Raw genomic sequence first — 27606 nt, 5'->3', positions numbered from 1 at the left:
CTTAAAAACACTTTATTTTCACCATGATCACCGCCGAAAGAAGAAATTAAAACTCACTCAGGATATCTTAATTGAGAAATGTTCCTTATTATCACACATTAATATATAATTTATTATTTTTATCATTCTATTTTTATACACGTATATTAATGTGTAACACCAATATATAGCGTAGGAGATGATAAGAAGAATTTTTCTATTCACGGATAACACGGTTGTCTTCTTGGTCACGGGTCACTGGATTCTCATTCCCATGTGTCCCAAAACATTATGCCTCTGCTTCTTTGTCCTTTCATTTTCTTTTAGATGCCAACCTGCCTACATGTGCTTCACCCATATGCCAACATACCCAGCCTGTGACGACTGTAACTAAAGACAACAATGAAAGTTGGGGATTTATGATTTTTTCTTATGATTGAAGGCAGAAAACATTTAAATAGTTCTCTGAATCATTCAATTGTCACTGTAATCATAGTATAAGATAAATGGCACATTAGAAGTTGATAGATATAAAACTTAACTAAACTATATAAGTCTTGATCTCACTTCAACCTTGGTAGAATTAACTCGAATATGTGAATAACAAGTAATTTCAAGGCACGGCATGGCTTCGGTCCAACATTGATCTGGGACTCTGCATTGATTATACTCTGACAGAATAAAGTAGAACTGAAAAGAGGAAAGGATAGAATTGCATTTGCATGCTTGTTTGTTTTACTAAAATGATGTAGAAAAAGACCGGGAATCAGATACCTCATCCCAAATTCACAATGCAGTTGATGCAACTGCTTCTTTATAAAAGGTGAGAGAGCCTGACAAGATGCCCAGTAGTGAACATGTAATACTCCAATTGCCACAGAAAGTGGACAAAGTAAGAGGCACCTGTTGACAACTCTTTTCTTCTGAGCTTCATAAACAGAGATAGAGATTCTCCACTACAGTAGTAAAAAGGTCAACTTGGATATACTCAGGTCCCAACATTGTGAGGACCATAGACCGTGCCCTGCAAAATATAGCACCGCATTCTTCTTTAGATGTAACAACACTAACAAGTAAAAGTGCCTCATTTCTTCCTTTTGGTGTTTGACATTATACCCACCACCTCTTCAAGAAATTTCCTCCAGAAGGGAACACTTAACTGGTAATTCTAATATATTTGGATATTTGCATCTTAATCACAGTTGTCTTCCTGTTCATATGCCTTGTATGGTTTTATTGCAGAATGCTTTCCTTTATGAAGCATGCTGCTCATTATCTCCAGCTCACAATGCATTGGGAAATGCAAGCCTCTCCTAGAACTCTGAAAGCAAATATCTGCTTAAACTATCATGCGCTAATGTAAGACAAATATTCTCCATCAACTTAAACAAAGGGAATTATAGTGTTAATATGGTGACTAAAAACATTTTAGATTAGGACTCAAAATGCTATTAAAACTTTAAATTTGCCATGTTTACTCAAGCCAATGGCTAGCCTGCATTTCACAAATTTTGCTCGAGTCTGTCTCACAAACTTTTGCACTTTTCCAAATCGATTTTGAATCGGACTTAGTCCTGATTCAATTACAATGTATAATAACTCAAATAACCTATATTTGATACTAGGAATTTGACAGCACAGATATTTTACAACAACATCAAGGAACAATGTAACAACAGTTCAGTAGTGCCAAATTCAAACACGTTAACCATCACTGAAATCCAGCATCTAAGGAACTCTTAAATTACCTATCTCATGTTAAAACTTGGATACTGAGAAGGATATGTCAATAGATATACAAATCAGAAGTATCAATTCAACCATGTATGATGTTACATTATGGGACCTGAATGCATGTTGATTTTGTTTACTTTACATAAAGGGTGTAAATTCAGTATACATCAAGATTCTACAATTGCTCTATTGCTAATTTTCTTTCCTTTCTACTTCCAGTGCAATCTCGTTGCGGCGTTGAAATGGAAGCGTAAATGGTGGATTATACTGCAACAATGATAAGTACAAAAAGTCACTGACGTGTGAAAGAGGCTCTCATACTACAAAGTACGAAGGAATTGATCATAGGGATCTCACCTGTGCAATTTCCACTGAAGCACCCTCTTTTATTTGAAACTGTCTATCACTTTTCAGAGCTTCTCTTAACTTTGACTCCCTCCGTTTAACTTCTTCATCGGTCACAAAGCCTATTTGAAACAAAAAAAGAAAGGGTATTATAAGCATGCCACATCCACAGTTGAAGACCACGACACTTGACTGGATAACGTGATACTCTCTGTTGGTTATTGTGGCAGAAGTCTGATTCATTGCCAATTAACACCATATTAGCACACAAACCAAACAAGAACTACTTTAATTATGATCATATGACAAATAAATACCTCCAAATGCACAGAACTCATACATACAATCACATGTTCGTAACAACATACTCCAAGCCCGATTCCATGTTCTTAACACTTGGGACAGCCTTAGTGCCAAATACCATTTGTTCAACAACTAAGAATGAATGTGAAATTACAAGATTCATAACCCATATGTCAGTTTCTGCATCCAATGAGCTCAGGGCTGTCAGATTAAGGGAAGGACAGACCTGAAAAGGCAAGAACTGCAATAATTTTCCTTGGAACTTCTTCGACCCTCACGGATGGATCTTTAGGCACTGGCAAGTTGGCACCATACTTTGAGGGCATGACAAAAGACATCTGCCACTTATCTTGATCTTCCAGCTAATACATTAGCAAGAGTATCAGATCATGATAAAAAGAAAAAGAAAAAGAAAACATACCAGATGCAACAATTAAAAAAAAAGTCTTCTAACAATTGAGCTTTTTGTACAGTACAACTGCTCTTAGACAAATCAAAGAGAACTTCATGGCTAAAAAAGACCAAACAATATAATTTCTCAGTAATATGTGGAACTGGGAAATTCCTATAATTATAATCAACCAAAAGAAGTAAATAGATTGTAAGCACTCAAGAATAATGTTAGAAATATGAAAGTAGTAATGTCATAAGCAACAAAAGAAAACGAATTTATGCCAATAGACTACAATATTCAGCGGGTCTGCAATAATGCCAAACTGAAATATAAACATCTTAGACAGCTCAAGACCTAGGAGCACGTGATAACATTGACTTTGTTCAAAAAGGCACAATAGGCACCACAAATGAATTTAAAACACACAAGAACAAGTAAAAATTCCATAACCTGCGAACTAAATAACTATTGACATATGATGCATATAAAACATCATACCCTCTTTGTTATCACTGGAGTTGTCATCTCCATTTTCTCCCCAACAGATTGGTCCTTTCGCGTTAAAACAGGTGTAGTCATCTCCATTTTCTCCTTGGTCGTATTCTAAAAACAGCACAAAAACTAGGATAAGCAGAAAATAATAAAGATATCATTACAAATAGGTATCATAGTGAGATATTATAACAATTTATTACAGAACCTCAGAGTACCTTACCAAACAGGTACTCGGCCAATACGTTGAATGATCGAGACGCTCCATTGAAGTCAAATCCAGTCTTCCCAGGCATTGTTGTCTCCGCTATAAAATAAGGCTGTTTGCGCAATCACAGCTCTATGAGTTTAGATATAAATACAAGCATGAAGAGATTTTTCGGCATGAATGACTTTTTAACATTTTTCATATTTTTACAAGCTATAACAAAGTATATACATATGGAATCACATTCCCAAAAACAGAATCACAATAGTCACAGGACTAAAAGGCAGAGTGAAGAAAAACGTTAAAGTGACTGCATACCTCAACTTCCCTTATCTCGTACTGTTCTGTCCTGCTCAAAACAGTGAAGTTCACCGTCTCTAGGTCCGGGACTAACACAAAACCAAGAACGCCCAATTCAATAAAAGACCGATCAAGAAAAATAAAAATAAACGAAAAGGACCACCTGCCATTAGAGCCTCCTCGAGATTCCGACTCTCGAACCTTTTCGGGAACACGTATTTCACAGCTTCGGTCGCCGTATCGACTACGACTGCACGAAAACTCCAAAAATTATTGAAACAAACAGGGGCAGAGATTGCTTTCAACAACTTAAGAAGCAAGGCTCTTAAAAATGGTGATTGATAGTGAACATGTACGTCTCTGGGAGAGAGCGGAGGCTTGGGAAGCGAGAGCGAGGACCAGAGAGACTCGGGCTTCGAAGGCGGACATAGGTCTCCGCCGCGGTGGAGCCGTGGCCCGGTCGGTGGCCGTGGAGTTGGTTATGATAGAGCGAGATCTTTTGGAATTCCTTGGAGTGGAAATTGAGGTTCCATGTATAGTAAAAACTGAAGAAGGGTAGCAGAGGAGCATTTTTTTTCCTTATTCTTGGCCTTTTCGTTTGAATTTCTGTTACGGAGGTGATTTTGAGGGTCACCGCTGATAAGCGTTCGTGGTTAAGATTATATCGGCAATTCCAGAAGAAAATAAATGGGAAATGCTTTGCGTCAGAGAAAGTCTCGGACACATTATTATTTTATTATTATTATTATTATTTATTTAGTTATTAAAGATGTATTTTTAATAATATTATAATTTTTTAAAAATATTTAAAATAATTAAAAAAATACAAGAAAAAAAAGCATAAAAAACAAGAAGAAAGATTTATCACTAATCGGAACCCAAAATGGGTTGCCGTAGTGCGCCACCCTTTAGTCAGATCTTCGTTTTCCATTTTTTTTTTTCAAACATTAATTTTTTTTAATGTTTCAGAAATTAATTTTACTTCGTGGAAAATAAGCATGAGCACACTCTCTTTTAAAACGCAATACCCTTTTCTTGGTGGGTTGATTGAATTTTATAGACTAGTACGATGCATCTTTTTAATCATAATTTTTTCAATATTTGTTCGTGCAATATCTAATGAAAAATGATAAATACACAATATTTTTCACAATATATTTTACAATCATGTTTTAAAATAAACTTAATGAATGATATTATTGTAAAATACCATATAAAAGTAATACCACATTTCAAAAATACCCTCATTTTACATTATCTATTGTAAAAAATACTGTATATCATTACTCATATCTAATAACATAAAAGAAAAATGTTTCGAAATTACGTGATGTGATACATTAAATCTATCTTACAATAAAATTAAGTTTATAATCAAACCTACCATGTCAAGCCAAATTTGTAAATTTACTTTTATAAAAAATTTTCATTGATAGATAACCTAGTTTACTTGTTAGGGAGTGTGTGAGTAAATATATAAATACATACATACATACATACATTCCCAACAGTTCTCTCTTCTATTTGTTTTTTTTTTTTCTAAATCTTGCTACACTAATCTCTTTCAACTTACTAATTTTTGATAGATTAGGAACAGAGAGTAGTGAGTGGGGAGGGGATGATCTCTCTCGTCAGTTACAACCGAATTCTCTTGGCATACAAAGCTTATGAGACCGTAGAAGCTAAACACGGAAGCGAAGAATACGCAAACGAAACAACTGAAGGAACTAAACTGTAAAAGCCTCCTGCTGGGAATGCCAAGCAACAACGTCTTTGTAAGCCAAGTTGCCCCCAAATATATCCAAAGCGCTGCCCACGGTAACATCCACACGTCCCATCCCTGCCTCCTTAATCCTTTCGAGATCAGCCATTCCGGTCACACCACCAGCATAAGTCACTGGAATCTGGCACCACCAAACCATATGCTGTATTAACAGGTTGTCTAAGATAGCATGCATAAAGGGCAAAATATAGAAGCTCATTGACTAATGGCTCGGAGCGAAAGCACCAGGGTCACACCGTGTAATATTCACAGCTTAAGAGAATGGTTCGAATGAAGGTAATCTGGCACGAGTTGAATCTTTCTCTGCCCATTTGGGTATTGCCTAGGTATTTATATTCTTTTCACCGAATAAGTTTTTACCGTTTTGTCTTTATATAATTTCATCTGCCATCATCTATATAAAGACCTCTTATCAGCACTTTTGACCAATATGACGGTCATTGCCTAGATGGAGTCTTTTGGCAAAATCCAATGCCCCAGGCATTATCAATTTACGAATTTCAAACCAAGAAATGAGAAGGTAGCAAGACAATCTGAAAGACAAATGACAAAAATAATAATGAACGCAGCTACCCACCGGTGATTGCTTCCCAAGCAATGCCACAAGTTCATCATCAATTCCCAGCCTGCAAAAAATTGTCTCGAGTAAATTGTCTTGCAGCAGAGATACTTGTACAATCTATATTCTCAATTCAAAAGTCTCTTTCTTCCCTCTCTTTGTCTATCTGACCATGGGCAAAACAAAACCCAAGAAGTCAAGATATCTTACAAATAATATAATAATCTGAAAGCTGACCATATGCTTCTAAAAACCTAAGGGAGCTAGAAAGTCTCAAGGCATAGGGCAAAACCTGTGATTAAATTAAGATAGCAATTTAGACTTACTTTTTCCCTTCAACATCAACACCATGGACCAGAAACTCGTCTGCATAGCTGGCTAGAAACTCCAGTATTTTGCCATCAAGATATACATCAGTAAACTTCTGCCATCTATCAGTCACAATTGCATATTTGCCTTCCTGCAAATCGAAGTCAGCACATAAAAGAGGATAGTTGAAACTGAATACTAAAACGAAAGGGGGGCTCATAAAAAAGGATCTAATATATTATCTCTGATTCTAATTCTAATCCACGACTCTTTTTTTTAATCCATGACCCTTTCTTATAAAATTGTTGTCCTCTTTTATCCTTCCTTGCACTAGAGCATCCAACCCTGGAGCACTCATGTCTGAACGACCACTACAACTCTGAATATATGAAACCAGTACAAAACCTGGCTCAAACCCAAGCTTGTAAGATGTCACCAATTCCTGCCTGGGGACATTTTCCAATGAAACCTCAAGCTCGAACCCAGTTACCCAACGCATAAAGAAGAAACATCTAGAAATTGTTTTAACACCTTCCCTCTGCAGCTAAGGTCCAAGACAAGCCTCTGCTTTCCAACAACACGAACAAGGTCTTTAAGCCTTTCAAGATCCATTTGTCCATTGCTGAATACATACTGTGAATGAAATCAAGATTAAAAAAAAAAATTGAAACCAAAAGGTAAATAATAGAGATCAATTTAAACATTTAATTGAGAGAAATTTTCTATGCATATTGGCCCAAATTCTTTGAATCAACTGCCATGTAAAACTATTTTTGTTAAGTGGTTATACGAATATCTCTGTCCCATAAGCATTATGCTCTAACCACCATTATTTGTGATCCAGTTTCATTATTTGAGAACTAACCTAAAATAGATAAAGGTAAATTCATGATCAAGAGAGTTAAGGAAGTAGAACTTATATTCAACCCTACCATCCCTTCAATGGTCATTTAGAAATATTCCTTCTATCATGTTCAACACCAACAATCCAATACATCTGACACTTAGGTGGCTTCTAGAATCAAGTAGGCAAATAGAGTCCTATAATCTTTAGGTAGCTTTGACAAAATTCACGGAGAACTCATACAAGGTAATAGACATATATCCTAACATGACAATAATTGGGTTTACAATCAGCCACTTTCTTTTCAAGGCTATCATTTTTTTTTTGGCTTGGAGAGAGGGGGAATAGATATGGGTTCTTCATGGTTGCAGTCAGCTTTCCATCTCTAAGACAGGTAGCAATACTTAAATCAGTACAAGAAGTGCTACCGGCCCCAATGGGTCAGCCCGTAAGGCTGTCCCCCATTTCAAGTTAACATTATACAAATCTCACATACCTGAATCTACAATAAAGGAAAATGAAGAATGGGTCATTATCTGGAAATTCATTCACATTTTGGTAATTGAGAAAGATTGTAAACACTTATCTTATCAAAAAAAGAGAGAGATTAGAAATTGTATTATATCACCGAAGTAGTATTTCATGTTTCTGTATAAATGTTAAGAAAAATTAAGAGAAAAGGTTATGGCATACTGATGTGACAATGACATGGCAAGCTCCTTCCTGTATGTAACTCAAAGAATTTTCAGAATTGATCCCGCCTCCAACTTGCAAACCGCCTATTACCAGTCCTCGCAGTAAGTTCAGCAGAGGAAAAGTCTGTAAGTTTTAAACTTAAAATCAATTATACAGCTTAAAGGTAACGCAACCTAATCTCAGGTGCTCAATTTCGTGGGCTGAATGTCTCAACATAAGGAATTAGAGAGGTGCAAATGCCAAACCACATTCCAAAAATGCAAATTGAAGTTTTGAGAACAAAACTGATCAGCTAGGACAATGATTCTTCTAATTAGTTAAGATAAATAGATTTCTTATAAGGTGAAATACGGTAGATCCACTTCTCAAACAAAACAGAAGAAGAAGAAGAAGAAGAAAGAAACACAGTACATCCATAATTATAATTTCCAAAAATTCAAGTTAAAAGAAATTAATCGTAATTAAGGAAACAAGTAAAAGAAAGTAACCACAAACACAACATATCAGAAAAGAGCAAACAAATTCACCAGGATAAGCACGCAATGCTTCGATGGCTGCACTTTTACTCAAAGGATCTGCTCCAAGCATGATGACATGACCACCTGCAAGTCCATCTTCTTTGTATAAATTCGCAAACACAGCGGCTGACTTATCTGATTCAAAATTGGTCACGAGAATCGACCCATCCTCCTTAGAATCCAGAAGGGTTGACCCAACAATCTGTTTCACTTTCCCCTGATAAGAAACCACATTAGAAACATGATATTAGTAGAAAATTACTCAAGTCCGCCCTAAAAAAAGTACCGCACAGCTGCGTGGAATAACAAAATGTACCACTCATGCAGCATTTGTTTCCCCTTTATAGCCTTTATACTACCCAATACCATATACGGGTCAACCTAAAACTTCAATAGAATCATATTCTACATATTCTAGACAAACAAAAAAGCACTGAATAAATCATTTTTGAGACAAAAAATCTGTAGTAGACAACCTTGATCATAAACCAAAAGTTGAGCTAACAAAACTTCAATGTCGCAAAAACGTATCTCCACGACCTTTTGTCAAACACGTTAAGTTGAAGAAGGAGATCGACAGGCAAAGACCGTAACATAAATATATTTTTTAGTTTTGGGTACCTTGTGTATATCAATGCAAGGCCGGAAACGAACAGCACACCTAGTGGACAACCGTGAAAAACCTGCATCAAAAGAAAAAAGTTAATAATAACAATAATGAAAATAAAATTTTACAAGTACGAAAGACTTCAGGAAAAAAGGTGAAGCAATGTTACTGGAAAATGGAGAAGGAATAGCATTGACGATTCTTCGTCTGTTCTGGCTATAGAAAGAGGCTAAAGGTTGGAGCGAGCTCAAGTCGCGTGTTGAAGTTGTATGGAGGCTTTGAGCCATCGTGATGAGCCGAATTGCTACAGGTACCAAGAAGAAGAGAGGCTGAGTGGTTTTATAGGTTGAGACCGAGGCGCAAGAGTGCACTTGAAATAAAGGGATGTTTGGCAAGAAATCTCGTCTAAACTCTGGTACATTTTTAATAAATTTTTCAAGACTTTTAAACATTGAAAACATTTAAATAATTTTTTAAATACTTTTTAGATAAATTGACAATTTCTGAGAATTAACAATTAAACGAAAAACAGCAACCGCCGTAACTGGGGAGGGGGGGGAATCTAACCACCAAGAACAGTCCAGATCAAACCATTTGCAATGGTCGGAGTGGGCAATCTTTGACACTCAAATAATAATTATCCCATATACAAAATTTACATTACTTAAATAATAATATTTAATTTATAATATTTAAAATTTAAAATTTATTTTTTAAATCAAACTATACCATTTAAATACTTTATTATAATTTTTCTTCACATTGATTTGATAATGTAATTTTTTAACACAAATAAGTTCTTTTATTTTTTTAATTATATTTTAAGAATTATTTATTATATTTTCTAAAAAACTTAACTCAAGAATTTTTGCATCCAAACTTATTTTAATGGGTTTCACTACTTTTACAAAATCCAATTAGAACTTTATAACTACTATTAATGAAAATCTCTCCAATCCATATATTCTTTTGTTTAAAAACACAAACCTACAATTAGAAATACAAATCTTTCAATTCGTTTCTTCTAATCATTTATGAAAAATCACAAATTGATCTTAGTGATATATGAACAAAATGAATTGAGAAGTTTTTTATTCTATTTTTATTTTTGTTAAGTGGATCACTTGGACATCTCATGATCCTGCGGATTGATTCAAGTTTCAACACGACCTTGTTAATAATAGGATCAAACTCAAATTAATCTGATTTATTTGAATTTGGTTATAATTTTATACTTTCTTTTTTTTTGTGTCAAATGCACAAATCGAGTAAAAAATTGTTAGCCTTTTTTTTTTTTTTTCCTAAAGATAAAAAAAAAAAATTGTTAGCCTAATATGCTAGACATTTTTTTTCCATTAACAACGCAACAGTCGCGAGAACAAAAGACGAAGAAAAATAGAATTTCTGTGGAATTTGACGAGAGAGAGAGAGAGAGGCAAACGAGAACGGCACCTTTCTTCTTCTGCTGCTGCTGCAAATATATCGGCTCGGGGAAGAATGGGTTTCAAGAAGCTTCTGAAGCGCAATCCCAAAGCTCTCCTATCTTCCAAAACACCACAACCACCACTCTCTCCGATCCCAGACCCCTCTCTCCCACTACCACCACCATCGGACTCTCTCACCCCTCTCCCCATTCTCACTCTTTCGCACCACACCCATAAACCCAATCACCACGACCACCTCCTCCGCTTCCTCATGGCCCATCTTAAACCGCCCTTCAATCCCACCCACCTCCTCCAATTCCTCAAGTCCAAGCTCCACCGCCACCCTGCTTTCACTCACTACGACTTCCACGTCTTCAAATGGGCCTCCACCGTCGACTCGTTCCGTCACGACCACTCTACGTTCGAATGGATGGCCCGCACTCTCGCTATCACCGACCGCTTCGACGACCTTGGATCCCTACTCCGGTTCATGGCTTCTAACCCCTGCCCCTGCTCCGACGGTATCTTCTCCTGCCCTCGAATCGAACCCATCTTTAGATTTTCGATCAATGCTTATTCTAGAGTTGGAAAATTAAATGATGCTGCGGTTGCCTTTGAATGTATGAGAAAAATGATCGACGGGAGGCCTAATGTGGCGCTTTATAACATATTGATTCATGGATATGTTAAATGTGGGGAGCATCATAATGGCTTAAAGCTTTATGATAAAATGCTCAAGGATCAGGTTAAGCCGGATGTGTATACATTTAACATTTTAATTAGTAGTTATTGTCGTAATTCACAGTTCGGGCTAGCTCTGGAGTTGTTTAAGGAGATGAGAGAAAAGGGGTGCTGTCCAAATGTGGTTAGTTTTAATACCTTGATCAGAGGGTTCTTTAGGGAGAGGAAGTTTGATGAAGGGGTTGCAATGGCTTATGAGATGATTGAATTGGGATGCGAGTTTTCAAGAGTGACCTGTGAGATACTGGTTGATGGGCTTCGTAGAGGAGGTCGGGTTCTGGAGGCATGTGAGCTATTGAGTGATTTATCAAGGAAAGGAGTTTTGCCTCATGGGTATGATTACTTTGGTCTGATGGAGGAGCTTTGTGAGAAAGGAAACACAAGTAAAGCATTGGGGGTTGTGGATGAGTTATGGAGGAAAGGTGACGCTCCAAGCTTGATTTCTTGTACCACCTTGATCGAAGGTTTGAGGAGGTCCGGGAAAATTGATGAGGGATTTATGCTGATGGAGAGGATGCTTAGGGAGAGCATGGTTCCAGATAGTGTGACATTTAATTGTCTCCTTCAAGGACTTTGTGACATGGGTAGAACTGTGGATGCAAATAGATTGAGGTTGCTGGCTTCAAGCAAGGGTTTTGAACCAGATGAAACAACCTACAGAATTTTGGTGTCCGGTTATACGAGAGAGCGAAAAAGGAAGGAGGGGGCAGTGGTGGTGGATGAGATGTTGGATATAGGGTTTTTACCTGATCTTACTGCATATAATAGGTTGATGGATGGCCTTGCAAATTCTAGAAGTTTGGTGCAGCGCCAAGCGAATGTTATTAGTAATTGAACATATCAACATTTTTTCAGACTGGATTTTTATTTCATTGTCTGCCTCGTGCAGAACCAATGGTGGTGCTATTGGTAACGTACTAACAAGGAAAAGATCCTCTCCATTGAGAAAGTTTAAATGCCAGGGATATTTCTGATGTTGATATCATGCATGTTTTTTTGAGGGAATGAAACATATACATGTGACTGAAGAGATATGGTGGGTCCTGACAACATGAAAATGTGGATTATAAATTGGAAGATGTATAATCTCTGCCAATTCTAGTTCAATAGTCCAATAATTAGTACAACTTATAGTATGTACTAGTTTTAGATGTGGCCATCAGAAGCATTTGTGTGGAATGGGAACACATTATAACTTCATTTTATTGATCTGCAAGAAAAGGAAGCAATATGTGGGATTATCTGTGGTCTTTTCAATTCCTGGCGAGAGAGGTTTTCCATGAGGCTTGCCACAATCAAGAGCAAGGTTCCTTGTGTTTCTTCACATCTGACTTGTGTTGGTATTGAGATACTCTGAGAATTTGTTGGTGGACACAAAAATATGATCTCTAGGAATGTTTGATGCGGGGCTTGAATGTATGTGCCTCTTGTATGGTGTTATCCAAAATGTTTGTCATTTTATTTGTTCACTTTCACAAAATCTAATATAAAATAGGTCTTATATTTTCTTTTTCCCAAGAACATTAAAAAGGAGTTGCAAAGATTTTTTATGTTGTCGTGCGTAGCATATGGAGGAGTGCCGACGACATTTTCGTGACAAAAGTAAAAATACTCCCCGCGGACGAAGCTAACTTCATCTTCGAGCCCTATTAACGTCTTAGCCCGCGATTGGACGTTGAGTTGAGTTGAATTATTTATAAATAATAATAAATTGAATAGATAAAGTGAGTTATGTGAGATTTATTTAAAATTAATTTAGATGTATTTAAATATTAATATGAGTGTATTACTATTTATAAAAAATTGAAAAAGATTATGGATCTTACATATAAAAAGGCGTTGAATTAAAAAATATTGTGAATTTTACGTGCAGAAAAGTTTTGAGTTCAGATAAATTTAGTAATTTAAGAATTTGATATTTAGATATTAAATTCAGTTTAAAATTAAATTGAATTGAATTGATCTCAACTAAGTCTTGCATCTAAACGTGTCTTAAAGGATTCAAATCCGATTAAATAAAAATCTCTACATTTTAAGGAGAAAATTTTCATTGTTAGGTTGATATTCTCTTTATTTATAGTTAGATAAGAGTTTACGTGCAAGGCACGTATTCCTTATTAAAAGTGTCATTGCATTTCTAATATAGGGTAGATATGATTTTTAAGATATATATCAATTAAAACAACAAATATAGAGATAATTATAAATTTATGTAAATTTTTTTATAAATTATTATAAATATATTTTTAAAAAATGAAGAAAATAAAAAATGTAAAATGATTGAACACATAACAAATTTAATATTTAAAATTAACTAATTATTTTGAAATCATAATAGGATATACATTCCTCCACTCGTTATAAGACCAATTAGACATGTACATAATAATAATAATAATAATAATAATAATAATAATAACAACAATAATAATAAATGAAAATAAAATAAGATAATAATATTTTTAATTTTTTCAGAAAACTACATAGATGTAAGCGTTATTGGAATGATAAAATGTAAAAAGAGAGTATTAATTTGAAATTTAAAAAAGCATAATTTTTTTTTTCAAATGAAAATATTATTAATTTAAAAAGTGATTTATTATGATTCATTATTATGAGAAATAATATGAAGACAATTATTATTTTTTTGAAATGGCATCCAATAGTAATAAAATATTATTCTTTAAATTTAAAGACAGTATTTTCATTTTTTAAATTAAATATAATATTATTATTCTTTTTAAATCTGGAATTACAATATCGACCTTAGAAAATAAAAGTATGTTCTTACCAAAATAATTTTCAAAGGATAAAAAGTGTTATTAATTATTTTAATAATAATTAGAAAAATGCATTAAAAAATAGATTAATACGGAATGCGTTATCACAAAAAATAAAATAGTGAATATGATAAATTAAAGACCAATTATAAGCTAATGCATAGATTGGAACCTAAAAATAAAAATTGTATTTTGTAAGATGAAAATATTATTAGTCCAATGATTATAATTTATTTTTATGAATTACTATGAAAAATAATATAGATATAATTGTTAATTCTTCAAAGAGAGCTGCTACATAGCATCCACTGGGTGCACACAATGCACTCACTACATTGATGCTTATGATCCATGTATTTTTTTTTTTTTCACCAGACGGATTCTCCCGTCTCTCTCATCCCTCCCATCGTCTCTCTCATCGTTTCTCTCTCTCATCTCGATGCTCTCTCTCTCTCATCAGATCTCTCTCATCCTTTCTCTCTCCTCAACTCCCTCTCATCAAAACGACTCTCTCTCTCATCTTGGGCTCTCTCTCTCCTCGACTCTCTCTCATCTCGGGCTCTCCCTCTCCTCGACTCTCTCTCTCTCATCGTTTCTCTCTCTCATCTCGACACTCTCTCTCTCATATCGGGCTCTCTCTCATCTCGACACTCTCTCTCTCATCTCGAGCTCTCTCTCTCATCTCGGGCTCTCTCTCTCCTCGACTCTCTCTCTTATCAGATCGACTCTCTCTCTCTCTCTCTCTCTCTCTCTCCTCGACTCTCTCCCTCTCATATTCGCTCCCTCTCTCATCTCGATCTCTCTCATCGTCACTCTCTCTCTCATCTCTGCTATCTCTCTCTCTCTCTCGTCTCTCTCTCATCTCGATCTCTCTCATCGTCACTCTCTCTCTCTCTCATCTCTGCTATCTCTCTCTCTCTCTCTCGTCTCGCTCTCTCTCTCATCTCTCGCTCGTTCTCTCTCTCATCTCATCTCTGCTCTTTCTCTCATCTCTGCTCTCGCTCTCTCACATTCTCTCTCTCATCTATGCTCTCTCTCTCTCTCCTCTTTGCTCTCTCTCTCGTTTTCCCTCTCAAACATGTGTATATTTTGACACCTAATGTGTGCAAATTGACTTCAATAAACAGTGGCTTCTGTATATAATATTTCTTCTTGAAATAATATTTATTATATGCGAAATATACTATTATTTTAAAATCTAATAAGAAATATAAAAGAAAAATCTTAAGTTGTTAATTTGTTTCACAAAAGTTTAATAAACAAAAATCCTCAATTGAGATTATTTGTAAGATATTATTATTATTATTATATCCTAATTAATATTAGAAGAACAAAAAATCTAATTGTATTTTTAAACACGAATTAGAGGACAATAACGTAATTATGCAAATGAAGACAAAAGCATAGTTGTGCACATGGGTTGTGACAAAACGGGTAAAACAAAAAAAAGAAAACGAAAACGAAAGAAAAACGGATGAACAAAAGTTATTGTTTATCACTGTTTCAGGCGATAGCTACTTTTAATAATAGAATAGATATACATAGTTTGTTAATTTCACGTTTTCCCTCAACGAAATAAAGATTCTCCCATTTATTTTACTGATACGGTGGCACCGACCAATATGAAAAAGAAGAAAAAAATATCAAAAGCGAAATTGGTGAGGCTTTCAATAAAGAGAAATGATATATATTAGAAAAATGGTATTTGTTTTTAAGAAAAATTTATAAAAAGATTATGCAAGTGTTGATATATAAAATTAAAAATAATACTAACAAAATATTGCTTGTAAGTATATGTAGAATTACTTGATATATTATTTACAATAGTTAAATGTGTAAGTGTTGTATAATTTATTTAAAAAATTAAATAAATACACGATTCATATAAAAAAATTAAATTTTTAATAATAAATTTATTATTTTTTAAAATATTTATACGACATTTATGCACCTTACAATTATATACAACATTACACTTCAACAAAATGGGCGTGATTGCGAAAGCTCTGTCGAATCCAAATTTGAGAGCCAATTTTCGGTTCAATGTCTAAATGATAATAATAATAATAATAAAATAAAATAAACTATGCTACAAGTACCTCTCTCAATCGAGCGACAGTTAGTTATAGAATTTTATTTTATTTTATTTTATATATGTATTTTAAAATACTTTTAAATATTTTTTTAAAAAATAAAAATATAATATTATTAAAAAATATTTTCTAAATCATTTAATAAATAAAAATTAAAAAATAAAAGCGGTAGTGTGGAGCGGTGGAATAGAGTGGGAATAATAGGATTATCCTTAATAAATAATCTAAAACTCTGATTCTGAGCCACTCGCCAAGAGATACCGTTAACATCCCTGTACCACAGAGTCTACGTTACTACCGCTGCAAATTGCAAAACCCTCCTCTCTTTCATGGCTAAAACTTGACAAAACTCGGGCTTTTTTTCCCCAACTTTCAATGGCCTCTATTTCCATGTGCTTCACCATCTCACCAACTTCTTGCCACCTCTACCCTAAACCCTCCCCCCCTTTTCCTAAACATTCCTTCACCTTTCCTCCCATCCAAACACCGATTTTTTCCCCTGGAATCCCTGTGAAAGTTCGCGAACCTAGGGTTTTGGCAGGGGTCGTGAGAGCGAGTATCGATGTACCTTCCGCGATTAGGCCTGGAGGTTCAGTGGAGAGCGATAGCTTACCCGCTGACGTGAGGAAGCGGACGATGGAGGCCGTGGACGCCTTTGGAGGGAGGGTCACCATTGGTGACGTGGCGAGCAAAGCCGGGCTTAAGTTGAATGAAGCTCAGAAGGCCTTGCAAGCTCTTGCTGCTGACACTAATGGCTTCTTGGAGGTATAAACATACTTACATACGTACATGCGCTCCTAAAAACTAGATGTATATGTGTGTCTGTGGATGTTCAAGTGAATTTAAGCGTGCTAGTTTTTTTTTTTTCTTTATGTTTAAAAGATTGTGCATATGATACGATGTGAGAGGGAATTGTACATTTGGATTGGCTAGTTATAGTTTTGGATGCTGTTGGTCCTTGAAGTTCTTGATTTGGTGAAGTCAATTGTTGTCAAGATGCTCTCTTACAGGTTTCGGACGAGGGTGATGTTCTCTATGTTTTTCCCAAAGATTATCGAGCAAAGCTTGCGGCCAAGTCATTTAGATTCAAAGTTGAGCCTGTCATTGAGAAGGCAAAGGTATCTATTATCGTTACTTTTGATGTTCAGATTCGCCATCCTAGGAAATAATGGTTTATCGTCTGTAAAATTGACTTGACAGGCTACGGCTGGGTATTTAGTGAGGATTTCCTTTGGTACTGCACTGATTGCTTCTGTTATAATTGTTTATACCACAATTATTGCTGCTCTTTCGTCCGGTAGTAGTAGAAGGTAATCTCGGGCCTTCTATTGTTCAAAAACTTGCACGGCTTTTGACCTTTATGCATTTCCCTTTATTAAACAAATCCTTTGTAATATGCTGACATGGATAAAGGCATTTCTGGTGACAGTGACGAGGACAGTCGTGGAAGACGTGGAGGTAGAGCATATGATTCGGGATTTAACTTTTACTTCAATCCAGCAGACTTGTTCTGGTAATATTCTATGTAGTGTCAGGATTATGAGAAGTATTACTCACAGCACATGTTTTGTAGGACCATATAAGTGTGATTTTCATTGGTTGACTGACATGCCATGTAGATTCAAATGGTCTAGTTGATCATTGGAATCGTAACTGAGAGGATCAAAGTATGAGAACTTAAGGTTACCAGTAAAATTTTGTAAGAGTTTGTCATTCTGTACAAGGGTATTCTATGATTGACTAAAGTATCATGCAAGTGTTTGATATTCTATGAGTTTTGTTTTTTATAGTGGTTGACTGTTGATAAATTGTTCTTATTAGACTTTTCAGTGGTCTCTGGCTGATTTTCTTGTGGATAACGATATGTATGATGCTTCTGTGTGATAATGATGAGCATTGCCTTTTTGAAAACATCCATCCTATCATATTATTCAAGGTCAACTAGGCAGATTAAGATTCGTGCAATTGTATACTTGAGAGTTGCAAGAATTTGTTTCTGGTTTCATTTTATTTAGGTACTGGGATCCATATTACTATAGGAGACGACAAAGACAAACAGACGATCAGGAGATGAACTTCATTGAATCTGTAGGTGATAGAAGTGATTGCGATTTTTTTGTTTTACTGGCCATCTCAAAATACATTCATTTTATATATCGTTGTATTTTAGATATTTTCATTCGTGTTTGGGGATGGCGATCCAAATCAAGGAATCGAAGAAGAGAGATGGAAGTTGGTAATATTTTATCACTCAATTCAGTTGTCCATTGCTTTCAAGATTTTATATAAACTCCTTTAGTTTTTGTATTTTGTGTTTAATTTTGTTATTCTCTTGCCTTTGTGTTTTTTTTTTTTTTTTTTTATCTTGTTTTAGATTTTTTTTTGCTAGTAAACTCTTCTCCTATCTGAAACCGTTTGTAGTACCTCCTTACTTCTTTATGTGTCTTTCTAGAAAGAGTAGTTTAGAAGAGATGGTTCTTATCTAAGTGTGATTACTAGTAACTTGGTGTTCTCAGCTGTATACTTCTTGTGTACCTGGGCTATACAAGTGTACTCTCTCCCTATCTCTCTCTCTACTGATAATATTATAAGAAAGAAAAGAGGTAATTAATAAGTCCTTTTGGCGGTTGAGGTCACAGGCTTAAGTCCTTTTGGGAATATGAGTTATAAGAAAGAAAAAAGATAACAAAGGAAAGAGGTAATTAAGGCCTTGTTTGGGAACACAAGTATTCTCAAATATTTCCTTCCCAAACATCACTCAAACACAAAACACAAAACACTTCTCAATTTCAAGTCTTCAACTTTTTTATCTAATCATTACAATTTTCCCAAACTCTCAAACAAAACACAAAAAGCAATACAACTTTTTCAAATTTCAAAACAAAAATAATAATAAATTATATTAAATCAATTTTATTTTTTAACTTTATAATATTTTTATTCAACTTTTTCTCCCTCATTTCCCAAAACAACATGGGCATATGGTACTGTTAAAAAGAAAAAGGAAGAAGAATGCAATAACTTAATCATTTTCCTGAAAATTATGTGCAGATTGGGCAATACATAACTTCTCATGGTGGTGTTGTCACAGCTGAAGAACTTGCTCCATATCTCGATGTAGAAACTACAGAAGGGACCACAGTAAGTTCATGTTTGATGTAGTCTAGTTTTTATCATGCATTGCAAGTTTGTTGTTTAGCTATTGAATTGGGAGTACCGTAGCTTGCATCGCATATCATTGTGATTATATTTCACGGAGTATTGCTTTGCTCTCCCTCTTTTTCTCTACCAATAATTCAAGAAGTTGTGATTTTTCCTGTTTTAAACCATGCTTTATTTAAATCGATTGTGTTTTACTATCATCTGTTGATTATTGGTCCAAGTTCTTTCTCTCAACATTTCTCATTAAATAAAGTTCCTTCCCTCAAGATTTGAGATCATCTCCATGATTACTTTCAGAGTATTCAAATTCTGGTGCTTATCGGATCTTAAAGTTTTGAACTTGATACTTTTACATTGCAGTCTTTCTTTTCACCCCTTTTCAAGAGCATAATTGCAGTTTCTCAAACTGTATTCAGATTTACTTGCCTACAAATTAATCATTTTGCCTTTTTTGTCTGCAAATACTGCAATCATAATTCTAAGACATAATTTATTTGATTTTTTTCTTTGTTAGTGGAATTTTCAATCAATCATTTAGTTCTTACACTGCAGATGTGCTGTTTGTTTCATTTCACCTTGTTTTCCTCTTTTTTGTTGATTCCAGAATGATGAATCATACATCTTACCTGTTCTTTTGCGGTTTGATGGTCAGCCTGAAATAGATGAAGAGGTATGTCAGAACAATTTATTGGAAGAATGTCAGTTGTCGAGACCTTGAACTGATTCATCAGATCAAATTTAGGAAGCTATGATACTGTGTATTATCAATAATTTTTTATCTCTCTTATACCATTGATATGCCCTGCGCTCAGATCTTAATGCCAAAAATGCTACCTGTGAAATTTCCGTACATCAAAGCATCTGGTACAAAAGTGTTCCCTTTGCATTTACTTGCCAGTTGCTTATGATGCAGGGAACTATCCTTTATCGTTTTCCATCTCTACAGCGTACTGCCTCTCGAAGGAGTGGAAAAAAGGAATATGTGGGAAGAAGGTGGACTGATTGGGTTGGAGGGGTTGAGAAGTTTTTCAAGGAGAGAAAATGGGAATTCAGGTTATATATTCCCCCATGCCAAAAGTTACGTGGCAAAACTTCATCCGTGATTCTTTCTTGACATGTTTTTTCTTTTCATTTTCCTTTTTTCACCCCTCTTTGCAGTAAAACTAGCAGTTCACAGAAAGCCATGGTAATTGGGCTGGGTGGGCTTAACCTACTTGGTGTCATTATTCTCGGAAGCATGTTAAAGTATGGTTCTCTTATTGTTAATTGATGCTGGGTGGCTTCCCTTGATGTTGCCCTAATGTTCCCATTTTTTTCTTTTTTTGAAGGGAAATTGCAGTTAAACCCAGTGGGTTAATTAGATTTGTTTCTGATATATTTCCTCTCCTTCAGGTATGATTTGATATATTAGATTCCATATGAACAGTTTGCTTTATATGGTTCAAGTTTTGAGTTCTGGATGACTAGTTCTGTAGTTTTCACTTTATGAGCAGAACCATAAATTAAGTAAATATCAGAGAAAAAGTCAAAGCATGTCTTGAATACTTTTTTATCAACAGAAATGTTCTTGATCTATCATCTTCTCTGAAAATACACACAAACACTCATGTATGTGTGTATGTATATAGAATACATTTTTCATTATTTTTTCTAGTCGTTTTATTATACCATTGCACTTTAAGTTTGATGGCTAGCAGCTTTTGTGATTTGTCAAACACTTTCATTATTTCATATCTTACTTGGTCATCTAAAATTTCTTTTAATTACTGTTACCAACAAAGTAAACTTCATTGATGTCCTGGTGGTGGAAATTTGTATGTCATTTGTTGCAGTTTAAAATACAATAGAATTGGTTCTCCTCATCCACTTTTTGGCTGATCTGAACTACTTAGAATTTAAAATTGCTGACATGGGATAAAACTCCTTGACTATGGGAAAAAAATTGGAGTATTTTTGTTTGCTTGTGGAACGGATATCCAAGTACTCTCTCAAATTGAAGTTTTTTCTCATAACAACTGTTAATTTTTTCTTTCGCTGTGTTTGCATGATTTTCACTTTCTACAAATATAAGATTGCAGTCTTGGGCAATGTTGTCAAGTGTTGGTTTATCTTTGGTTGCATCTATTTATTGAACAATTACTTTGCAGATCTATGCTGGTTCTTTCTTTGCAATTCCTTTGATCCGGTGGTTCTTCATCCGCGATAGTAATGCTAAAATAGAAAAGAGAAACCGAGCTCGGCAACAGCGTGCTCAGGCACTTGAATTGCCTGATATTTCACTAAGACGGAAGGTAACTATGTTGGTGCTTATCTAGAAAAGGTTGAGAATTGCTTTATGTTCCCAATGCGCCATGGGGATGAGGTTTATTTTTTCTAAAATAATTTTCTTGTCCAAAAAAAAAAAAAAGAAGTGTCATGTGGATTTCTATGCCATTAGTAGCATATTGTACCTTCGCTTTCTCATGTATACTACCTGTGTACCTGGGCTTTGCCTATTTCTATGAATATAACTTCTTGATTACCTATAAAAAAAAAAAAAGAAGAAAGTATATTGTACCTTTGCATGAATAATTAACTTGATTGCCATCCCCATATCTAGCTCCTCAGTGCTCAGGACCTGGCTCAGAGAACAGTCATAGGACAGGATCGAATTGTCTACAGCACTGACCGGGACTTAATTGAACAAGACTATGAGGCCAAGGAATGGGATTTGAGATTCCGAGAGAGAGAGAAATCAGATTGAGTTGATACCACGGTAAGTCTGTTACTCTTTAAAGTTGACATTTACGGCCTTTAATCAAAACATAACCAACATATGAAATGATTTGATATATGTTAATATAATTTCAAACATTTTCTTGAAGCTACAATTTGTAACAAGTTAATGGTGGTAGAATGATCAATTAGTTTACATTGATATATATCATTGAAAGAAGCAATGTGACACCTGGTGGTCATTTTGATTAGCAGATTAATCTTTTGGTTCATGGACTCTTAAATTGGTTGCAACTAAAGAGTCCAGGAACCAAAAGATTAATCTGCTAATAAATAAATAAATAAAAACTCTTCAGTTGGTTGCATGCTATTTTTATCGATTGAAAAATGAAGGATACTTGAATCTAAAATGCTAAAAATTTCGCATGGCAGTTAGCCCCTTGGATGTTAGTTTGATCGTTGATTGCTATATCTTGCAGGGATACAAGTCCCGACTCCCTTGGATGCTCTTATTATAATGGTGCTTTCATACTTGGACAATCAATCCACTGTTGCATTTGTTGTTTTGGAGAGCTGAGTTCGTGGTATTTTTTCTTTGAGAACATCATGGTATATCTCGGTCTGCTACCTCCCTCCAAGCCAAGCTTTTCACCGAGCAAGCTGGGGAATATGAGTTAAGGATTGATTCTGCAGTCTCCCGAGATACCGAAGGAAGCAGATTGGACTGCAAAGCCTTGTGATACAATTCAATTGGACCTTATCCGCAAATTGCCATATACAGATGAAGAATAGGACATTACTGTAGCTACTTATATATCAGTGTAGAGTTCAAAGTGTCTTATGCTTCGTATTTATTACTTGATCATTTCCTAACATCTGCAGTCTTCTGAGATCCCTTAGGAATGTAATCATCTCTTTTGTGGTGTCATCATTCCCAGTAAATCGGGGAAAATACCGGCCAGGGCCGATTCCAATTCTCTCGTGTACATTTTTCTTTTCTTAATAGTGACCACATTCAAAGTGTCAACTTTCATTACTTATATACAATGATGATCATCATGATCTCCACGAGCCTTAGAGGGGAAGGGGTCAAGTGTTACAGTCACGTCTTCGAGTCTACCCAGCTGATGTAAATGTGCCACATGGTAAGTTCCTTTCAACACGTCAAATTATATTAAACTTCTATTTATTTAGAATAATTTTTTTAGATAGTGCCTGCAATTATACATCAAAATGCCGTATTCCCACCATGAAATACGTTCTGCTAGAAGAAATGACTGGGGGATTGTATACACACACTACTATGCAGTGCAAAGACCACCATCAACAGCCATTATCAAAACCAATATATTTCTTTTACTTAATTGGTGCCATATAAATCCATCCAACACTAAAAAGATGGGACTCCCAGCAGAAATGACGGGGATCACATGATCAAGGAATGGTATAAATTGATGCCCGTTGGTACAGACAGCTCTGTGCACCCTGGCTAGATATGATGTGTCAGGAAACGGGTGAATTAGCAGCTTGGCACCAATTGTTCTCACCATCGCTACAATTCTTCAAGGAAATGATCGCAGAATATACCCGATAATATTGCTCTAAGCTATTTGGGAGACCAAAACACCTGCAAAAAAGAAAAGAAAAAAAAACATTTATTTTGGTTTTGGAGAAAAACTAGAACTGTAAAATGAGGAAAATGATGTTTAAGGGCTGCGTACCTAAAATTACTACAGTAAACAGTATTATCAATATCAATCGAATGAGATGTTGATTAACTCGAACACAGACTGGAGATTTTTGATATCTTGCCCAACAGGAACCTATGCTCATTCTCATCTGCATTCCCATCTGCTGACCCTATCAAAGAGATGCGCACACATAAGCACCTACATTATCCCTTCTTCCCTTTAACATAGCCATACTCTAAAGACACACAAGTCACAAAAATATGCATACACAATTGCACATACTTCCTAAAACATCTGATAACAGTCTGCCAGATGATATATCATTACAAAAATGGATAATGTTCACGCTAGTATACTTATTTTTTTCCCAATAAAATCTTTGATTACTTACTAAAAGAGGATAATGTTCAAGGAATAACATTGCAGATACATACTCCTTAAAATGTAATAACATGCCAATGATGATGACAGATCATTGTGAATGGATGTGTTGTTTTGACTCTGAGTTTATGGCCTTACGTTTCCTTTTATTTTCTTCTACATATCTCTAGTATGGCTCCGTGTACTAGGGCTACACATTTTATTAGCCACAAAATCCAAGCAACATCATATGCATCCTTTAGCAACATTGTTAAATGAAATGCAAAGTAATGACTATTTTATAGTGAATAAAAAAATACATTTGCAAGTGCCAATGGGGGCCCGTATAGTGCAAACACAGGTCGAACACACCGACAAACTCAATAGAAACTGATTTCCAACAAAAGTTTCTAACGCGTTGTAGCCAAATGATAACTCCATCAACAATCTTCCTTGGGACAACTCTATGGAAAGATTCTATATCAAGACGGATTGTATGGTTTCTCTCGACTCTCCTTACTGATGAATTGCTGGACAGCCAAAAAAATGCTTTAACAATATAAAAGGGTATTCTAACCACTTTGCAATCCTAATTTGTCCATTTTCAACAATATTTATGAAGATTTACTGCTGCGCATATTTTTTTTTGATAAGTAGATTTACTGCCTGCGCATATATGGAACACATATGGTCAAGTTACCTGTGCACCATGAGAAACATCAGCGTATGATGGGGAATGCCTTTGTTCTTCTCCATCCTTTAACCTCTTTGTATAATTCCTACTGACAGTGCTCCTACAGGCAGTCCGTAAATTATTCAAGAAACCAAACGAATTTAATCTGCCCAACAATGCCCGCAACTTGTTCTCATGGAAGAAGCTTTTAGGTTTGGGTTCATCAGCTTCCAGATCCCAACTCCCATCCTCACCATGTATGTTACAAGAGGTCTCTTGAAGAAAATCCGGAGCTTCACAACCCAACCTTGGAGTAAAATAAGAACCCACCTTCCTTAGCTTATTAGAGTTGTGGTCAATATGTGAAACCCCATTAATATTCAGGCTTTCAATTTCTCTGCTGCTGTGCTCAGCAAGCCCAGCAGCAGTATCTTTAGAATTAGATGTTGTGTTTGGATCAAGAAATCTTCCCATTATGCTACAGTCTTCTAAATCATAACGATTGAGGCTTTCAGTGGGCTTTCCCCCGGAAAGAAACAATGCCAACCTATCTCTGTCCTGTTCATCTAAGTTAACCCACTCAGTATTTGTCACTGTATCTTGCAATGAAGCATCTTCGAGGCTTTTCTGCACATGAATTATTTGTTCCCTGATGGCTCTGACAAACTGCTTGTGTCTTGAAACTACATCTTCCTGCCTTTGAGACTTGTCTATCACAGATGACAAGTTGACTGCTCTTTCAAAATCTTCCAACTAATTAGAGATAATAACCAGTATAAGATTAAAAAAAATTAAGAAGACTAACCAAATAGATAAATAGCTGAGGTCGAGGTCGACATTAATACCTGCCATTTTGCTGTTTCAAGGGTTGTTGCAAGATCACGCCTATGATAATTAATTGACAGAATTAGCTTTGGGTCTGGGTGCTCACCTTGAAGACTTTGCTCGTGCAACAAAAGACGGAATATTGATTCCATCCTAAATTCCAAACCAAAACATAGAATTGGATCATCACAAGTAAGTTTCCAAGGGAAAAAGTTCAAGTTTCAACCGTATAATATATATCAAAACAAAAATATAATTTGAGATTCTAGGACAATGAACCTACTGTACGCATCTACACGATAAGGAACCTCTAAAAGTTTTCAAGTTTTAGCTTAATTATAAAGAAAATTAACTTGTGGATAAGTTGCAACTATTGGGGAAGCAACTTCTCATACTCCAATGCAAATCTTGAAAGTCCTGCCACCAAGGAATTCAACATTTGACCTATAGAGAATCTTTTGAACCATAAAAGTACAACTGTCCCATGATTAAACTCCATTAGATGACATGACACCATTAGCACCTCCACTACAGATGCCGAAATGGCAAATTTTCTCGAGCTTTATGGCTTCGTGTCCAATATTTATAAATGACGCCTGAAAGGAAGCTTATATTTCCATAAACCATTAAGACCGTTTTGTAAACAAGAAGGGATAGCAATAAATTTACGATAAAATTGAGCTCAAGAGTGCAACCACCCAAATACTTAACATAAACCCTTTTGCTGAGTTAACTATATTTAAAAAAAAAAAAAAAAAAAACCAACAACAACAACAACAACTTTTGCTGCGTAAACCCAAAAGAGATAAACCAGTTCCCCACACCGCGTTTCAAAAAGCAAACATTTTACTTTCAGAAGGAAAAAAAAACTTCCGAAATAGCAAAAAGAAAACCAAAATATAAACTGACCTGTCGACGGAGTCTTGAACGACCTCGGCTGCCGAAAACAGAGGGTCCGATTCCCACCGGAGCAAACTCGACCCCATTTTTTTTATTTACAAAAATTCAATTAAAATGTGAGAATCGAATAACATTTTAATAATTGTATTATCTAAAAAATAACGCCATTATAAACAAAAAGCTCGAAATTAAAATGTTCAATACGAATCATTCAGGGAACAGGTTCAATAAGAAAAACGAATTTATAAAAATAAAAATAATTGATGGGTATGAAGGAATTGAAGGTGAAATGTAGCGGAAAGTCTAATCTTAAAGACAGTTACGAAGAATGGTCGAGATTTTAGGGTTACGGACGGAAAAGAGGGGGATCTTTTAGGTTTACAGGCGAGAAAATAAAGTAAACAGGCACAGAAGCAGATGCGTACGGACGGAGAGTAGGCATCATGTGTCAGCGTGACCTTCTTATCTCAAAGTGTTCAACTAATCAGCCTTTGCCACGTTCAAAGAATATTAGAACACGGGATGGGAACCAATCCAAAAAATCATTTTAGATCGAACCAATTAACATCTTTAGCTAAAAAATAGCTTTTTTTTATTTAGAAAATCGTATATTTTTTAAGACGAAAAAGTTCTATATTCATAAAAACAAATTTTTAGACTGTTGAGTTTAGTTATCTTGTTATTTATTTATTTATCTGAATGAGACATCAAGGACAGTGAAAGTGAACATTCTCAACAAATTCACCAAAGTATTCTAACTACAACCATTTGGTCCTCCAGTAGTTATGCTCCTCCCAATAAACGTCAACGATATATAAGGGCTCGATTAGATGTTAAGAATATTTTAAAATATTTATAAATAATAGTTTAATAATTTATAAATAATAATAAAATAATTTAAATATATATGAGAATAGTTGGAGCAAGGTGATATAAAAGGTGACCACGTCCGTTTTGAGAGCTGACTTTTCACCTTCAAGGGTTGGTGTTTCTAAGTTTTGATATCAAAACCGCCTCAATCTATCTCATTTCATCTTATAATTATAATTTTTATATAAAATATAATAAATAATTTAATTTTTCAAATATCAAAATAATAATTATATTAAAAAAAATATTCTAACAATATTTAATTTAATTTTCATATAAAATCATCTCATCTCATCCTACT

At 35.1% G+C, this 27606-nt stretch overlaps 5 protein-coding genes across 6 annotated transcripts; 2 read left to right on the top strand and 3 right to left on the bottom strand.

The window, feature by feature from the left end:
- Positions 1–1708: 1708 nt before the first annotated feature.
- Positions 1709–4446, bottom strand: LOC108985720 (heme-binding-like protein At3g10130, chloroplastic). Of its 2 annotated transcripts, none has more exons than XM_018958134.2 (8): positions 4106–4446; positions 3919–4005; positions 3774–3844; positions 3466–3567; positions 3254–3358; positions 2588–2723; positions 2071–2180; positions 1709–1980 (listed from the first exon to the last, which is right to left on the bottom strand). In XM_018958134.2, the coding sequence occupies exons 1-8, from the start codon at positions 4323–4325 to the stop codon at positions 1906–1908; spliced, it is 906 nt and encodes a 301-aa protein (XP_018813679.1). In that variant the 5' UTR covers positions 4326–4446; the 3' UTR covers positions 1709–1905. The 2 variants fall into 2 exon arrangements, with proteins under 2 accessions (XP_018813679.1, XP_018813680.1); XM_018958135.2 differs by having other exon boundaries at positions 4112–4445.
- A 715-nt stretch (positions 4447–5161) lies between these two features.
- LOC108985719 (1-(5-phosphoribosyl)-5-[(5-phosphoribosylamino)methylideneamino] imidazole-4-carboxamide isomerase, chloroplastic-like) lies at positions 5162–10610 on the bottom strand. The gene is made up of 9 exons (XM_018958132.2): positions 10524–10610; positions 9241–9375; positions 9086–9147; positions 8474–8681; positions 7944–8029; positions 6938–7039; positions 6424–6557; positions 6116–6164; positions 5162–5659 (listed from the first exon to the last, which is right to left on the bottom strand). The coding sequence occupies exons 2-9, from the start codon at positions 9356–9358 to the stop codon at positions 5483–5485; spliced, it is 936 nt and encodes a 311-aa protein (XP_018813677.2). The 5' UTR covers positions 9359–9375; positions 10524–10610; the 3' UTR covers positions 5162–5482.
- Positions 10547–12739, top strand: LOC108985718 (pentatricopeptide repeat-containing protein At2g36240). The gene has a single exon (XM_018958131.2). It carries the CDS (start codon positions 10569–10571, stop codon positions 12069–12071), a length of 1503 nt encoding a protein of 500 aa, XP_018813676.1. The 5' UTR covers positions 10547–10568; the 3' UTR covers positions 12072–12739.
- A 3615-nt stretch (positions 12740–16354) lies between these two features.
- LOC108985716 (uncharacterized protein At5g03900, chloroplastic) lies at positions 16355–23033 on the top strand. Its single transcript, XM_018958129.2, has 14 exons — positions 16355–16874; positions 17120–17227; positions 17310–17419; positions 17539–17622; positions 18125–18197; positions 18280–18345; positions 19161–19250; positions 19876–19941; positions 20185–20324; positions 20430–20516; positions 20600–20663; positions 21419–21562; positions 21871–22026; positions 22466–23033. Exons 1-13 carry the CDS (start codon positions 16485–16487, stop codon positions 22012–22014), a joined length of 1566 nt encoding a protein of 521 aa, XP_018813674.2. The 5' UTR covers positions 16355–16484; the 3' UTR covers positions 22015–22026; positions 22466–23033.
- A 286-nt stretch (positions 23034–23319) lies between these two features.
- LOC108985717 lies at positions 23320–26872 on the bottom strand. The gene is made up of 5 exons (XM_018958130.2): positions 26445–26872; positions 25556–25688; positions 24738–25463; positions 23708–23846; positions 23320–23613 (listed from the first exon to the last, which is right to left on the bottom strand). Exons 1-5 carry the CDS (start codon positions 26519–26521, stop codon positions 23588–23590), a joined length of 1101 nt encoding a protein of 366 aa, XP_018813675.1. The 5' UTR covers positions 26522–26872; the 3' UTR covers positions 23320–23587.
- Between the last annotated feature and the right edge of the window lie 734 nt (positions 26873–27606).

The sequence above is a fragment of the Juglans regia genome, chromosome 3 (assembly GCF_001411555.2).
Source record: "Juglans regia cultivar Chandler chromosome 3, Walnut 2.0, whole genome shotgun sequence".
NCBI lineage: Eukaryota > Viridiplantae > Streptophyta > Magnoliopsida > Fagales > Juglandaceae > Juglans > Juglans regia.
The sequence above is the reverse complement of the archived record's forward strand: the minus strand, read 5'-3'. Positions and strand labels throughout refer to the sequence as shown.

What these genes read in the sequence shown, in the direction of transcription:
- LOC108985720 (XM_018958134.2), bottom strand. Translation starts at nt 4,325, where the DNA reads ATGCTCCTCTGCTACCCTTCTTCAGTTTTTACTATACATGGAACCTCA. An exon ending in ACGAGATAAGGGAAGTTGAG is followed by an intron (nt 3,568 to 3,773) that starts GTATGCAGTCAC and finishes TTGCGCAAACAG; the next exon opens with CCTTATTTTATAGCGGAGAC. An exon ending in TGCAGTTCTTGCCTTTTCAG is followed by an intron (nt 2,181 to 2,587) that starts GTCTGTCCTTCC and finishes TGTTTCAAATAG; the next exon opens with GCTTTGTGACCGATGAAGAA.
- LOC108985719 (XM_018958132.2), bottom strand. Translation starts at nt 9,358, where the DNA reads ATGGCTCAAAGCCTCCATACAACTTCAACACGCGACTTGAGCTCGCTC. An exon ending in ACCTTAGCTGCAGAGGGAAG is followed by an intron (nt 6,558 to 6,937) that starts GTGTTAAAACAA and finishes TTCGATTTGCAG; the next exon opens with GAAGGCAAATATGCAATTGT. An exon ending in TGCTTGGGAAGCAATCACCG is followed by an intron (nt 5,660 to 6,115) that starts GTGGGTAGCTGC and finishes TGGTGGTGCCAG; the next exon opens with ATTCCAGTGACTTATGCTGG.
- LOC108985718 (XM_018958131.2), top strand. Translation starts at nt 10,569, where the DNA reads ATGGGTTTCAAGAAGCTTCTGAAGCGCAATCCCAAAGCTCTCCTATCT.
- LOC108985716 (XM_018958129.2), top strand. Translation starts at nt 16,485, where the DNA reads ATGGCCTCTATTTCCATGTGCTTCACCATCTCACCAACTTCTTGCCAC. An exon ending in TCGTCCGGTAGTAGTAGAAG is followed by an intron (nt 17,420 to 17,538) that starts GTAATCTCGGGC and finishes TTCTGGTGACAG; the next exon opens with TGACGAGGACAGTCGTGGAA. An exon ending in AGATGAACTTCATTGAATCT is followed by an intron (nt 18,198 to 18,279) that starts GTAGGTGATAGA and finishes GTTGTATTTTAG; the next exon opens with ATATTTTCATTCGTGTTTGG.
- LOC108985717 (XM_018958130.2), bottom strand. Translation starts at nt 26,521, where the DNA reads ATGGGGTCGAGTTTGCTCCGGTGGGAATCGGACCCTCTGTTTTCGGCA. An exon ending in ATGTTTCTCATGGTGCACAG is followed by an intron (nt 23,847 to 24,737) that starts GTAACTTGACCA and finishes TCTCTTTGATAG; the next exon opens with GGTCAGCAGATGGGAATGCA. An exon ending in GTTTACTGTAGTAATTTTAG is followed by an intron (nt 23,614 to 23,707) that starts GTACGCAGCCCT and finishes TCTTTTTTGCAG; the next exon opens with GTGTTTTGGTCTCCCAAATA.